The 14441-nt window shown below is 44.2% G+C and overlaps 1 protein-coding gene across 3 annotated transcripts in view; it reads right to left on the bottom strand.

The window, feature by feature from the left end:
• The window catches only part of CDC14A (cell division cycle 14A), a 174705-nt gene that overhangs the window by 85014 nt on the left and 75250 nt on the right, over positions 1-14441 (bottom strand). For all 3 annotated transcript variants that reach the window (XM_075558821.1, XM_075558819.1, XM_075558820.1), the window contains exon 5: positions 13206-13285. In XM_075558821.1, coding sequence (XP_075414936.1) covers positions 13206-13285 — 80 coding nt within the window. The remainder of the gene's footprint in view (positions 1-13205; positions 13286-14441) is intronic.

Raw genomic sequence — 14441 nt, 5'->3', positions numbered from 1 at the left:
AAAGTGGGAGGTTCAAGTCCACCCCAAGATGCCCCAAAAAGACCTGACGATCCAGTTCTGAAAAATCAGCCACTGAAACCCCTACTGAGCACAGTTGGACTCTGATGCAAATAAGCCACAATGAGTCACAGTCTACTCAAAGGCAACTGTGTTTTGTTTTGTTTTGTTTTGTTGACTAACCTATTTCCAACACCTGAAAGACAAGAGCATCCTCACCATTCAAAATTAATGCTACGTCCTTTCCCAGCATACCAAGCATCAAAGGTAAAGGTTATTATGCTCAAGGAACAGAGCTGATCCAAAAAACACACAGAGCAATGACAACGAACACTTGGGAATGAAAGGAAATCATCTATAGGAGTCTTAAGAAAGCACAAGAGTAATTTACTATTATTCCTGAAACTCGGGAGAAAATCATAGTAAATACCCATTTTCAGAAATAAGAAACAAGATCCATACCTCAACATATGCACAAATACTAACTCGAAATGCACCAGAGCCTTAGCCGTAACACCTCAAAGCACAGGTTTCATTGAGGGAAACAGGAACAACCTCCGAGCCCTCGTTCCTGGCACAGACTATCAAATACAACCAAACATACACAAACAACTGAATATAAACTGGACCAGGGGTGCTCGGTAGGTCGACACGATATATTAGTCAATCGCAAATGTAGTGTGGGTAGATGGAATGGCATTAAAAAACTAGACTTAAGCCTATCATCAATCCCGTCACTGAACTGATACACAGCGCAGCCAATCAGATGCAATCTGAGGTGTCAAACACATGCACAAACAGCTGCGCTGAGTGCAGCAAAACTGACAAGCTAAGTTATCACCAAATTTTAGACCTTGGTTTTTTTCTCTTAAACGTAAGAAAGGGTGTTAACATGAGTGGGGGAGCTGGGCCAAGTAAGAAGACAAAAACGTTATCACTTTAGTACGAAATGGGAGGTTTGGCACTACAAGCCGACATTCAGCTGAAGCCCAGAGCGCATGAACAGTTCTGGAACTTACTCGCAGAGGGAAAGGACCCAAACATGAGAAAACGTGCTACCTCTTTGACTACATTATTCGGTCAGACTTTTCCCACATAAAGATCACTAAGTTCAACCGTTCCACCATGACAGATGATCACTTGGAAGTGTGCTTGAGGCTGGCTGTCAGCAGCTACTGTCCAGCATCCTTGGCTCATTCCATTCAGTGCAAGTCATCAGAGTAAACTCAGGTCATGACAAAAAATGTACAGAGTTAATTGTGTTGTGTGGTGCAATGTGGACTTATGCGTTTAGGCATGGTACACAAACATACATTGTACATATAAAGAATTCTCCATAAAATTATGAATAAATGTAATAAATAAAAATGTTTTGCATTTTTGTAGTTGGTAGATCATTTGGGTTTCATCGTTTTATGAGTAACTCGTATGCTGAAAAAGTGTGAGCACCCCTGAACTAGATAAATGGGACCTCCTAAAAATTAAGTACTTTGGTTCATAAAAAGACTTCACCAAAAGAGTTTAAAAGAACCTACAAGACCCAAAGTCCAGCTGTCGACAATCGGACACCCCCTTAGGGAACGGTCACGGGGAGGAGAGGAGCCAGTCAGGGTGCAGTGTAGCAACGATGAAAAATACAACTTTCCTCTAGTTCCTATATGCTTCCTCCCCCACCAGTATCACAATCCCAATTCTATCTTACAAATCTAGCTAGACTAGAGGATGTACACTGGTACAGATAGGAACTGGAAACAAAGGGAATCCAGGGCGGGTGATCCCTTCGGGATCAGTGCTAAGAGCTGTGAGGGTAGGGTGGAAAGGGGGAACCGATTACAAGGATGTACATATAACCTCCTCCCTGGGGGACGGACAACAGAAAAGTGAGTGAAGGGAGATGTCGAACAGGGCAAGATATGACAAAATAATGATTTATAAATTATCAAGGGCTCATGAGGAATGAGGAGCAGAGAGGGAGGGGGGAAATGAGGAGCTGATGCCAGGGCCTTTAAGAGCAAATGTTTTGAGAATGAGGTGGACAATAAATGCACTTTACACAATTGATGTATGTATGGATTGTGATTAAGAGTTGTATGAGCCCCTAATAAAATCATTTTTTAATAAAATAAAATAAATAAAAGAACCTACAGACTGGGGGACATTGTTGAATGGATAAACTGTGACACACACACACACACACACACACAGGAATACTACACAACGATAAAGAATAATGCTGGCTCCCTCAAACACCTCACAACATAGATGGATCTTAAAAACATTATGCTGAATGAATTAAGTCAATGACAGAAGGGCAAGCAACTGGTAAGAGCAGACAATCCTGCAACAGCAGTAACACTACCCACAGGTGAAGTGGCTTGAAAAGGTTCCTGGGAAAACTTCATTAGCTTTCTGTTTCATTTCTTCCACACCTTTGTGAAGCCCCATAGTACATATACAGGTCTGGTGGTGGATCATTTCTACGTACAAATTTATAAATGCTACACACATACTCATCTATATGAGGGAGTTTCAAAAGTAAATGGAAAAAATTAAATTCAGAGATAATGGACTCTTCCCACAAATATGGTGAAGGCCCTCCACATAGAATACACAGCGGTCACAGTTCTAGAAACTACCTGGGCATCAGGACAGCTACTGGGCTTAAAGGATAAGGGGCATGGCGTCAAGAGTGTACCCACTAGGTCAGTCAGCAGGACACGGATGATTAATAAGAGTGTCCCTAAGAAGGAGGATGGCGAGACTTCATCTCACAGTTTGGACATGTTTTCAGGAGAGCCCCTGACAAAGGACATCACGCTTGATAAAGTAAAGGTCAGCAAAGGAGGCCACCGAGGAGGTGGATGGACCCCGTGGCAACAATGGGCTCAACATAAGATCGCTGAGTCAGAACCAACTCACCAGCTCCTGACAGCAACACAACAAAATACTAAGCTGGCTGGTAGCACCTGAGTCTTAAAAGCTTGCTAGTATCCGTCTAAGAAGCAGCGGTTGGTCTTTTCCCGCTCAGAGCAAAGGAGAATGTGGAAAACCGGGGGCTCCGTGCAGTAGTCAATCGTGCCCAAGGATGGAGCACGGCTTCTTCTTTTCAGATACCAGAGAGGTGGGTGGTGCCAGCTACCAATGCCGACCATTCTGACAACGGCCACATTAGAAGGGCCTGATTAAAATGGGTCAAAATGTGCAGCAAAATTCAAATTAACAAAAATATAAAAAGCCCAGACGTGTGGGTCTGAAAGAGACCAGAAGGATTCTCGAGACTGCAGCCCTAAAACCACCTTCTAAGTTGAAACTGAAAACACTCCCAGAGGCCACCTAACAGCCAATGAGCACACAGGCCTCTAAATAAGCATTAACACCTTGGAATAATGGGCTGTTTAGCATCATCAACTATACAAGACCAAAAGGATCACGCCTGCCCAGAACCAAAGATGACAAGGCAGGAAGAGACAGCAGGGAGGCTGACGCAGTGGAAGTGGGCAAACAGAGGGGAGGGAACTGACGCACAAGGGGGGCTGCAATCAGCCTCAGGAAATGACGCGTGTGTGAGTTATCGGCTAGAAAACGAGTTTGCTGTGTAAAAATTCACTCACAGCAGAATGAAATGGTCAACAGAGAGAGAGAGAGGGGGGGGGGGGGAAAGGGGAGTGGGGGAAGACAGAGCAAGCAGCTCTCTCTCCCTCTTTAGTACAAAGTTAAATAGTAAAGTAAGCTGATGAAAATCAATATGCCATTTTTTGACAAATAACTGGTTCAACAACTCATGTAAAGAGAGGTATTTTATCATTGTTAACTACCAACACATGTTTACTTCGCTTTAGAAGAAAGAAGGTAGCCTGGTGCCAAATTCTAAGTGGTTGACCCCCTTCAGCCTTTGTTTAGAGACCTACAAGTTCTGGCATGCCTGGAAGATCACAAATAATTGCTTTTGAAATTTCTCATTAAGTAAAAGTCAGCCACATTAAGACATAGCTCAGCAACAAGGATATCACCAAGGGGCATCCTCAAAACACAACAAACACCTCCCTTAACACAAACAATAGATTCATTTCCGTGGTAAATGACAGTGAAGGGTTGCCAACCGGAGGTGTGTACACACTGCTAGGGGAGGTGTTTCTGGCCTCACAGTTGCTCTAAGGAAAACTTGCGTATTCTTGTTCAAAGGAGATAAAAAAAAACCACGATATGATGCCTTGTCCATTCTCTTAGCAAGCAGCACAAACACAGTTCCACAAAAGTCCATCTGTTTAGAACACTCATTCTCCTGGAAGTTAGAAATGGCGGGGGGAGGGGGAGTGTTGTTTCAGATGACGTGCTTTGGAAAACTCATAATTAAGCAAAGTAAAAACTCTGTATTATTCAGAACTAGGACTCTTCAGCAAGACAATGCACTGAGCCAGCTCCGGGGGGAGTGTGGTCCTACAGCACTGGGTTGTGTTGGTTCGCGGTACATCGCAAGAGCAGCGGTTCTCAATTTAGGCCACCATTTGGAATCGTGCAAAAGGTTTTCTAAAATCCTGATGTCCAAGCTTCACCCCTGACCAATTAATGGGTGTACATCCTAGGAATTAACAGTTGTTGGGTGTTTTCCTAACTTCTCAGGTGTGCGGTCAAGTTTGAGAGCCGGTGTAACTTTAGGAAACACTGACTTTTAAGTTCTAAGCTTTCTCCAAGATAAAAAAAATAGTTCCTATCCACAAAAAGACCCTCAAAAGTAACAACAAACCCACCTACTCACTAAACATAGGACATTCAATGTCCAACCAGCTTTACTCCACTGGAGGTTAACTCTACCACCCACCTTCCACCCCACCTCCAAACCTAGTTATTATTTATAATGCCATGCTTTATGGATATATCTTCAAATCGGGTTTCTGATGACGATTCATCATCTGCCAAGTTGTATTCTCTGTTTAACTTCCTATGTCATAGAAAAATGGGTTTTCACTAGATTTGAGAGTCATCGCCAAATCGTGTGTATAAAAAGGGTGTGGCGGGGCACCTGGCCTCCTCTGACTTCAGCAGGGGGAGAGGAAAGGTCAGGATCGGCCTAAGGCCAATTTCTATGAGGCAGAGAGCATGCATGCCCCAACCTGCAACTTTCTTGAACCTATTCTAACACCAATGGTCAGTCCATGGCAAGCTCTACTTCTCTGCTCGGGCCTATAATTCATTGTATTTCATTGCAATGCTACACAGAACTCGAGGACAATAGTCACCATCACGGGGTTTGTTAGGAAAGCTAACAGTTTACAATTAGGATCCAAAATGCTTAGACACAGGTCTTCCGTCTGCATCACCTCTCCTTAGTTGTTCTCGCAGACTGCTCAGCCATGCAACCCTCTGCCCTCGGGTGCCTGGGCTCCACCTGTAGGCCACTGGCCCAAGGACACTCCGTTTTCTCACGTGTGCGCTTGGTTCTGCTGCCTCTCTCTGTCGCTGTCACTGCCTACCACTTCTCTGGTGTCACAGCTCCAAGTCCTAGATGGAGGAGGTTCCAGCATCCAAGGAACACACTCTGCTCCTGGGTCTTCTTCCTTGACGGCAGTGAGATCCCCCTTTCCTGCTTCGGACAAGGCAAACTTTGAACCTAGTGGGACAGCAAAACTGGCCAGTCCACCCATTCCGAGCTCCACATGCCCAACATGAGTGCCGTGTAGCTTATTCACATTACTTGCACGGATCCAGTCCCCTCGGGTGGGGCAAAACACCTCCTGTTGGCATATTCCCAAAAAGTCATTTGGTAGAAATTGCAATGACTGGCTGGAAGAGCCATATCAGGTCACCCACTGCACCACACCAGAATGCTTGCCAATATGATACACATCAAGAAAGAAGGTACAGGATGAGCAAAAAGCCCAAAAGATAACTTAAAAAGAGAGCTGCATTCTTTACACTGCTTACCGTCTTGATGTTTTCTGGGACTGTGCTTTGTGTCCTCACAAACATTGTTTTTTTAAAGACCAAGAAAGTAGATTGAAAACCACTATCACTGACTACCATAAAAACAACCTGGGATCCCAACGTGGGTCTCCATTGTCTTTTGAGACCTAAGCAAGCTGTCAATTAATAAATATTGATCAAAAGTAGACCAAAATTGAGAGAGACCCAAGATAGAGGTTGCCAATTAAGATTCTAGTCACTCTGGATCCTGAGCTGCGGAGCCGCTTGTTCCTTTGAAGGCCAGCTGCCAAGCCAACACTAAAGTTGGATGGAATCAAAGAAAAGAACTGACTGACACACATGGAGTTATCATTTCCCCTGGTTTTCAACTCAGATCACAATGATGGTCACCCACGGGCTATATTGACTTACTATAGGTAAAAAGTACCACTTAGGCACAAGTTGGTTTACAGAGGTGGTGAATATTTAATGAGGCTCTCCGAGCCAAAGTTTCTAACTCCTGCCAAACTACCTTGTACTGCATGGGCCTGGTGAGGAGGAGGGAGAAGCTCCTGAGAGGGCTCCCCGGAGCATTGTGCACAGGCTCCCCTGGAGTCCTCTGCAAGGCAGGCGGAGCTCACAAGCAGCAGGAGCAGGCATGAAGCATGTCCTCTGAGGCAGAGACCCCTGTGCAGTGCGCCTCCTGGATCCAGAGGACGGGTCCGGCATCGGAGGAGCAGCAGCAGAACCAGAGCCCGAGCGTGGGGCAGAGTGGTGGACGTACCAGCCCACGGAGCAAGTAAAGCTGGGTGCTTTGGGACAAGAGGTTGACTTGTGGCACGGGGTGATTCTGAGGACTTGACTGGGGAGTTGGGCTTGCTGACCCATGGAAGTGGAGCCGAGTCTCAAGGAGCTAGAACTGCTGACCCACAGAGCTTACCCTGGATGCCTTTTGGTGGAGGCTTACAGCCCAGTAGTTTGCTCCTCTTAACAGTCCTAAGAGAAATCTGTAACGTGGCTTGGCATTTCTCACTTGCATAACCTGTTAGCTTCCTTAATGAACCCTTTATCATGAATGTTGTCAAGTTCTCTGTAGCCAATGCAATAGGTATTCAAACCTAGAGATAAAATAGGGACCAGTAGTAAACATAACACAAGATTACCAACTCAACAGAATTCCGTGTAAGACTGACTGGCACAGCCTCACAGTACTGTCACAACACTGCCTGAATGCTATCCCAAGACCTGAAATACAACCTTCTTATATTACCTCAACAATGAGATACCCTGGGTGGTGTACTCAACTGCTAACCATAATGCTGGAGGTATAGGACTAGCCACCAGGGAAGAAAGGCGTAGAGATGTACTTCTCCAAAACGGGCCACAGAAAACCACCCCCGGAACCCAGTTCTACTCTGACATACATGGGGTCACCAGCCATCAGAACCGACTCAACCACAACTACTAACCTCAGTGACAGGAAGTAAAGCTAATTTTAAAACGGTTTTCTTTCCCCTAACCTGCTTCCTCATTGGTTAATTCTTTTAACCAACCAGATCAATCAAAGGTTAGGCTTTAAAAATGTCTTTACATCCAAATATACAAGCTCATTCAGACAGTCCTTAGGTTATAATAATGCACCAACACTACAATCATATACCATCCTTCCTAAGTCACCGTGATAAAATGTATGCCATGCAAACGAAAAATTACAGTACCTAAAGCCAGCACCTGGATTTTTATTCTCCAGTTTTCATCTTAATATCAAAGGCATTCTATTCACACACTGTCATTTGGTGGAAATCCCACAAAGACTGACTAGAGGAGGCATATTGGGTAACTCAGTGCACCGACCGCACCAGCATTCTCGCCAACCCATTCCTCCAGGGCCACATCTCCTTCAGCACTCTTATAACATGTGTCACACCAGTCTCTTACCTCCTAATGAGGCACTATCAAGGTTTTACCGTCCAAAGCCACTCAACAACGAGGTTAGGGTTTTCTTTCATTTATAAATTGACAATAAAGGGAGTGACCGGTTCCGGATTTAGCGCCACAGACTGTCATAGTAACTAGCACAGAAAGCAATAAATCAATTAATGGACTTTTTCTCTGGAGATGCAAATAGGAAAAGAAAGCAATCCCGTCCTCGAGAGGTTTAGCATGCGGTAAAGTGTCATGCAAACAAACCTTTGTAACACAAGACTTCTGGCTTTAACTGTTTTTGTAGTGTGAACAAAGTGTAATGAACAAAATATAATAGAAAAATATAGGCAAAAGGGCCTACCAGACCTCTTGGGGTGGGGTGGGGGTGGGGGAAGTTCTTTGTAGAAGTGCCTACTCATGGCCCTTAATCATAACCCTAATCTAAAGTCTGGAGTCCTGCTGGTGTGGTTGTTACACAGTGGACTGCTAACCAAAAGGTCAGCATTTCGAAACCACTTCTTGGAAAGTACTTCTATGCACTTCTTCGTTTTAGAAACAGCCCACCTCCCTCCATCCCCCACCCTCAAGGCAGTTCTACCCTGTCCTACAGAGACTCTAAGTCAGCATCAACTCCCTTGCAGTGAGTTTAGTTTTAGTGAATCTAAGATTAATTCGTTCTTATGATGCCATTCACATGGTCCATTAATACAACTGGACTAGTTATTTCCATGTGTGTTTCAATTTTCATTCGTATTTCTTTCCTATGAGAATGAATCTTAATAAAATGTCACTGGCCTTGTCAACCTGTTTAACAAGCAAAAATAAAAATTGGGAAAAGATCGTTGAAGCTGCCCATATACTCTGGTCAAAATCTAAAGAACTAGATTCTTTACTTAATTGTAACTACAACTGGTATCTTCTGCTTCAAACGCATGGTTTAAAGATTCTGTGATTTAGAAATGTACTTTAGTAAAAACACACCTCTCGGTGTTTTGAGTTATCAGAGGAAAAAAATAAAGTTACATTCAATGGCAAACTTTTAACAGGAAATTAGCGCCTAGACCAAAACCTCAAGTTTGTGTTCACTTTATTTTTTCATCCGGGTGCCTTTTAGCAAATGCAGTCCCTCGGTGGTACAGGAGCCCCGATGGCGTAGCGGGTTATAAGTTGAGCTGCTAACCAAAATGGAGAGATGAGGCTTTCTATGCCCATCGTCCGTCCGGTCTCGGAAACCCACAGGGGCAGCACTTCCTGTGCGATGGATAGACTTAGGTCAGAATTGGCCCCATGGCCGTGAGTTTGGTTTGGGGCTTGGGGGTGCAAATCACTGGATTGTTAACAAAACTTTGGAGCTTCAAGTACACCCAGGGCACTCGGGGAAGAAGGGCCTGAAGACCTACTTTCCCCCAACTGGTTATTGAAAACCCTAGTCAGCACCAACAGAAGGGTGATGCTAAGGAGAGCGAGCCAACTCGGACAGGGAGGGTGGGAATGGATGCACGGGGGGGGGGGGGGGGGGGGGGCATCAGCAGTGTCCCTCAATCAAACATGGAGAAACCGTGAGAATGACCGTGTGCCATGAGCTGCTCAACATCCAGATACAAGATTCGACAATTCAATGACAGATGGTTGGTTTTTACATAAACAGGTTACAACCCCATTTTTTATCTAACAACAATGCTATCATTTTCAGAGTACTGGTTCTGTTTCTTCTAAAGTATATTGAGATTATATGAAGAAAAGAAATTTCAATTAAAAAATTAGGAAACCACCTAAACACCTATCTGTTCAGGGACTGGCTAAATGCCTTCTTATTCATTCTGCGGATATAAAACAATATCAACAATATAATACATCTATAAAACATGTACTGATCTGGAAAGATACCCCAAGATAGGGTAAGGAGCGCATGCAGGATGCCAGATGTCGTGAGATAAATGGGAAAAATGAGACGGCCAGCTTTTTTTTATTGCTGGCACATGTATACAGAAACTATAGACAGATACGAATGAACTGCTAACAAATTATCCTGAAAAGACTAGGCAGCGAGGGAAAAAGAGTGGGAGGGAGAAGTTTCATGGTAAGCTTTCTCATATAGTTCTCAAAGTTCTGAGTGTGTTATCAGGAGGGGCCAGTCCCTGGAAAAGAATATCAAGTTTTGAGTAGAGGTTCCATTTAAAAAGAAAAAAAAAGACTCCAAATAAATAAGTTAACTAAATAAAAATAAAGGCAGACTCTCCCAGGAGATGGACTGCCAGCATGCCCGCAGCGGTGACTCAGAGAGAAGCAGGACCCAGCACTGCCGGAGTCCGCCGTACGGAAGCCAAACCAGCTCGCTGGCATTTGACGACACAAATAAAATCTTCAAAGAAAAACAATTTGGAAAAACTGCCTACCAGTAAAATTTGGCGGATTGTGTAGCTCAGGTGATTTTTTGTTTTGTTTCTGTTTTGGTACAAGATGTTGTAGGATCAGTGCCACGGCGGCAGGGAAGTCAGGGGGTTCAACCTGAGCAGGCGCTGCCGGGAACACCTGGGATTTACTACACATTTGATTTCGAATTACTTTTTATCATTGCTTGTCCCAAAATCTTTTACCATGGCCAAATTGTTCACGGGACCCATATTCGGTTACAAGACGCCCCATAGTTTAAGAAGCTCTGGCCTATCCCACAGTCAACAAGCTGCGCTCTGATGGGCGGTATTGAGCTTCCTCATCCTCTCTCTCCACAGATGTAGCTGATTCCGTTCATGTGTGTTATATCCTGTAAGAGCCACATGCATCACCACTGTGTTACTGGGAAAGGGTATTTGCAATGAACAAATTGCTAGACTTTCAAAATGTTATCACGTAGTCTCTTTTGTTTGTTTTGTTTTTGTTGTTTTTCCAGTCTCCTTTTTATCACTAATTATCGACCCTTCTTTTCCAACTTCTGCATTCCAATCACCGGTAATTATCAGTACATCTTAATTAGATCAATTTCAGACGTCAGAAGTTGGTGAAAATCTTCAGGCACTAGTGGTTGGCGCATGTATTTGAAAGGTCTAATGAGGTCATTTTACAGATAAGAAAATTATGCTCAGAAAAGATAAATAACATGCCCAAAGTTACACAAAAGCAGCAAAATATGGCTGAACCATATCTTAGCTAAGAATTTAGGTAGAGAGATTAATATCATTACCCTTTTCCATAGAAAGAAAATTACATTTTCCAACGTGTTTTCAAGCGATAGGAACCATTAGACCTGGGGTTGGAAGAAGGAGCTTGGATCTTGGTAGGTTAGTGGTGTGGGGAAATGAAATTACTTAAATATGGCTCCTCTCTCCATCCTTTGTAACTCCTGACAATTGACTGGACAGTCCATGCAAACAAGGTCTGTGAAACACTAATCGAATGGGTTGGTCGGTTTGCTAGTCTCTGAGTATAAGAGAGCTGTTTCAGAAGCAGAAACAGAAATACTGCCAAGACCACCAAGAAAGAAGAGCCACCAGTGGAGCACGTGGGAGATCCCTGCCTAAAGGGGCGTGGAAGCAAGACTATGTGACAGGACAGGAGTTTTGCTGAGACGGGAGCCGCACTGCAGGGGCCATGCATCTGTGAGGCAATTGACAGGAGGCTTCCTGACCCACGGAGGCAGAGGCCAAGGGACCACAAGGCTGAGTAGCACTGCTGGTTGGTGTCGGAATAGGGCAATAGAAGAATGGCGGTAGGAGGCATGTCGGACCTCAGCCCGCGGTGGCCAGCCTTGGGCTGGTGTGGGGTAAAGCCAGAGATCAGCCCTGGCCTCACACCATTTTCTCAAGTAGGTTAAGCATTCAGTGATTCAAACGCACCAGCTGTCCTGGGAGAGACAGATGAGGCTGTTTGCTCCCATCAAGATTTACAGTGTCATAAACCCTAAGGAGCAGCCCTCCCCTGACATACAGGGTTCCTGTGAGCTGCCCTTGAAAGGCTACACTCTAGATTGCTTCAAGAAATGTGCCCCTTGCTGCCCCGAGCCCAGTACCTCGCCCCTGGATGGCACTAAGATTAAGCACACACCAAGTGGTGCTTCCCCGCTATTCTTCCTCCCTATTCTAACACTCACCTACGTCCTGATGTTCTGTCTCTTAGGTCCTTCCTGAGGTCTCAGGCCCACATCTTATGAAGCTTAGTTTTAATTCATTCACTGAATTATCTACTAAAACTGCATTAAAGTGTCAGGCAGTAGGGATAATACAGTTAACAAGGCACAAGGCCATCCCTACTCCCAAGGATACCCGAGGACCCAGAATCTTAGTTCCATGACAAAATGCCCACCTCGTCCAACTCTTCATCACGGCTGAAAATGTCATGATTTGTGTATTTTTAAATACATGTCTATGAAAATTTAACTAAATTTAATGAGTCCAGATCCCAAAGACAAAGTCGGCTACATGAAGACACTGATAATAACTGGCAATACCAAACTTTACAAAAAAGCAGGAGGGAGAGAGGATATTCAACTTACATCAGCATGGACTTACACAACAGTCATCGAAACAGAATCCTGTCATTAGGAACTACTTGTACTTTGCTTTTCCCCGACTACGTGCGCACGCACGCAAGCAAGCAACTTCCCAAATCTGTAGCAGCCAGAGGGTGTCTTGCCTATGAATTTCCTGTTCCTGTCCTTTTTCCTTTTTTCCTATTGTTTAGTTTTTCATGTCTGCATTTAGTGTCATCTCTAGTGAAATTCCATGAAAATATTCTCTTGACAGATCTGTATCTTACATTTAAGGAAAATTAGGTAGACACGTTACTTTTGTCATTGGGTTGTTTTTGGGTTTTTTTTAGCGATTTGTGGCATATGCGAATACAAAGGAATTTTGATATATGTTCTCCACCGCTACGAAAACATGTTCAAATTTAACTCAAATTTGTTAAGATCTTCTTCACTTATAAAGCATTCTCTTCCAACACTATAATAAAAGATGGCTTTCCTGAACGCCAGATCTATTTGCTCAACTGTATGCTTAAGATCTGAGCTAGACATGAACGCCTGGAAAATACTTAGAGGGTCTTATGGCAGTTGCCCCAGCCTCACATCAGTGTTCATGTAAAGAAAGAATGGTGTACAATACAGAAATCTAACAAATCTCAACATGGTTAGCTCATAAAACTTTTTATGTTTAAATTAAACTGAGGAGGCAAGGTAACAAACATTTTAATTCTATATAGGAAAAAGCTGTTATCCTTACCAGAAATAAAAAAAATAGCCTGCAAAGGTGAATCATAAAAACTAGTATCTTATTTCATTCTGAGTAACGTCATGGTGATGGTCTTAAACCAATTAAAAGAGCACAAGCATCCCACAGCAGGTGCGGTCAATGCTAAAGTCCCCGCCTCACAAGCGCTTATACCTGAAGGGAAGGTAGGGGGGACTTGAGCCGGACAGGAGCAGTCTGTAGGCTTCCTCTGGAGTCTTCTTTAGATAGATTACCTACGAGAGATAAATGGCAAAATTTAGACGACCACCAAAAAATGACACGACACTCACTTAGCTACTCGCTTCATTTGCACGTCAGGTCTTCTGCTTTCTGTGAGAATTGTTACAGCAGTGACCCAGGCATTTATTTTCCCTTTCAGCTTGAAGCTGAGTAGCAGCCTTTGGTTTAAAGACGAGGTAAGGGCTCCAAACAGAAGACAGTCAGAAAACGGCCACCCAGACGCTGGTGACAAGGATGCGCTGACCAGACACAATCACAGGGAGAGGAGAGCGGCAGAACTCGACCTCTGGTGTCACACCAGGTGATCGCCAAGGGCCAACACAGGCCTCCTTGCCCCTCGTGACAGCTCTGCAGTGAAGTACTTCAGTGCCTCGTGAAACCTGAGGCACATGTATGTCCAATGAGCACACGTCCCCCTGGGAGGCCTTCGGTGTTGGTCCCTCAGAGCTCAATAAAATCACGACGAAGCAGGTGAAGATGAGTACAGATAAGAAAGAACTGGAAAACAGCTCGGCGTGGCTCCTGAGATCAGAGAAACTTAAATCCCTCTGGTCCAGCAGGACAATCAACTAACCCGAACCTTAAGCTCTTCAAACAAGTACACAGTTTCTATTTAACCAACAAATAATTGAGGCCATAGAGTATATGCCAGACACTGTATTAGGTACTTAATGAAATTTATAGTCTAGTAAGGCAAAGAGAGAAATTAATGGAAACAAATACAAGGGTAAGCCAGAAAAGTACCATCAGAAAATCAGAGAAACCTTTATTAAACACAAATGTCAACATGTGAAGCTCCTGGCTCTTGATATACTTCCATGTAGGTCAATACACTCCCGAAGGCTGTTTCCACAGCTCTATTCTTTCCCCCAAAGAATTCTGCACTCTTTCATTTCTACCACGTCAAAACACCAATTTCAACAGCCTCGCGGGACTAAAATTGTGTTCCTTTGAAACATTCTTTGAGTTGGGGGACAAGAACTCTGAATGACAAGATCAGGTTGTCGGGTGGATGGGGTAAGGTTTCCCAGTGAGGCTCTTATAGGACAGCCCTGGCTGCCCGCAGAGGAGGAGGAGGCAAGGGACTCTTAGAGCGGAAACTAGTCCTCGGTACAACTGTCCTGCCCTTTTCCTCCTCAGGGAGGTTCT

Source organism: Tenrec ecaudatus, chromosome 1, assembly GCF_050624435.1.
Source record: "Tenrec ecaudatus isolate mTenEca1 chromosome 1, mTenEca1.hap1, whole genome shotgun sequence".
NCBI classification, from domain to species: domain Eukaryota; kingdom Metazoa; phylum Chordata; class Mammalia; order Afrosoricida; family Tenrecidae; genus Tenrec; species Tenrec ecaudatus.
Note: the sequence above shows the minus strand (reverse complement) of the source record. Positions and strands in the feature narration are given on the sequence as shown.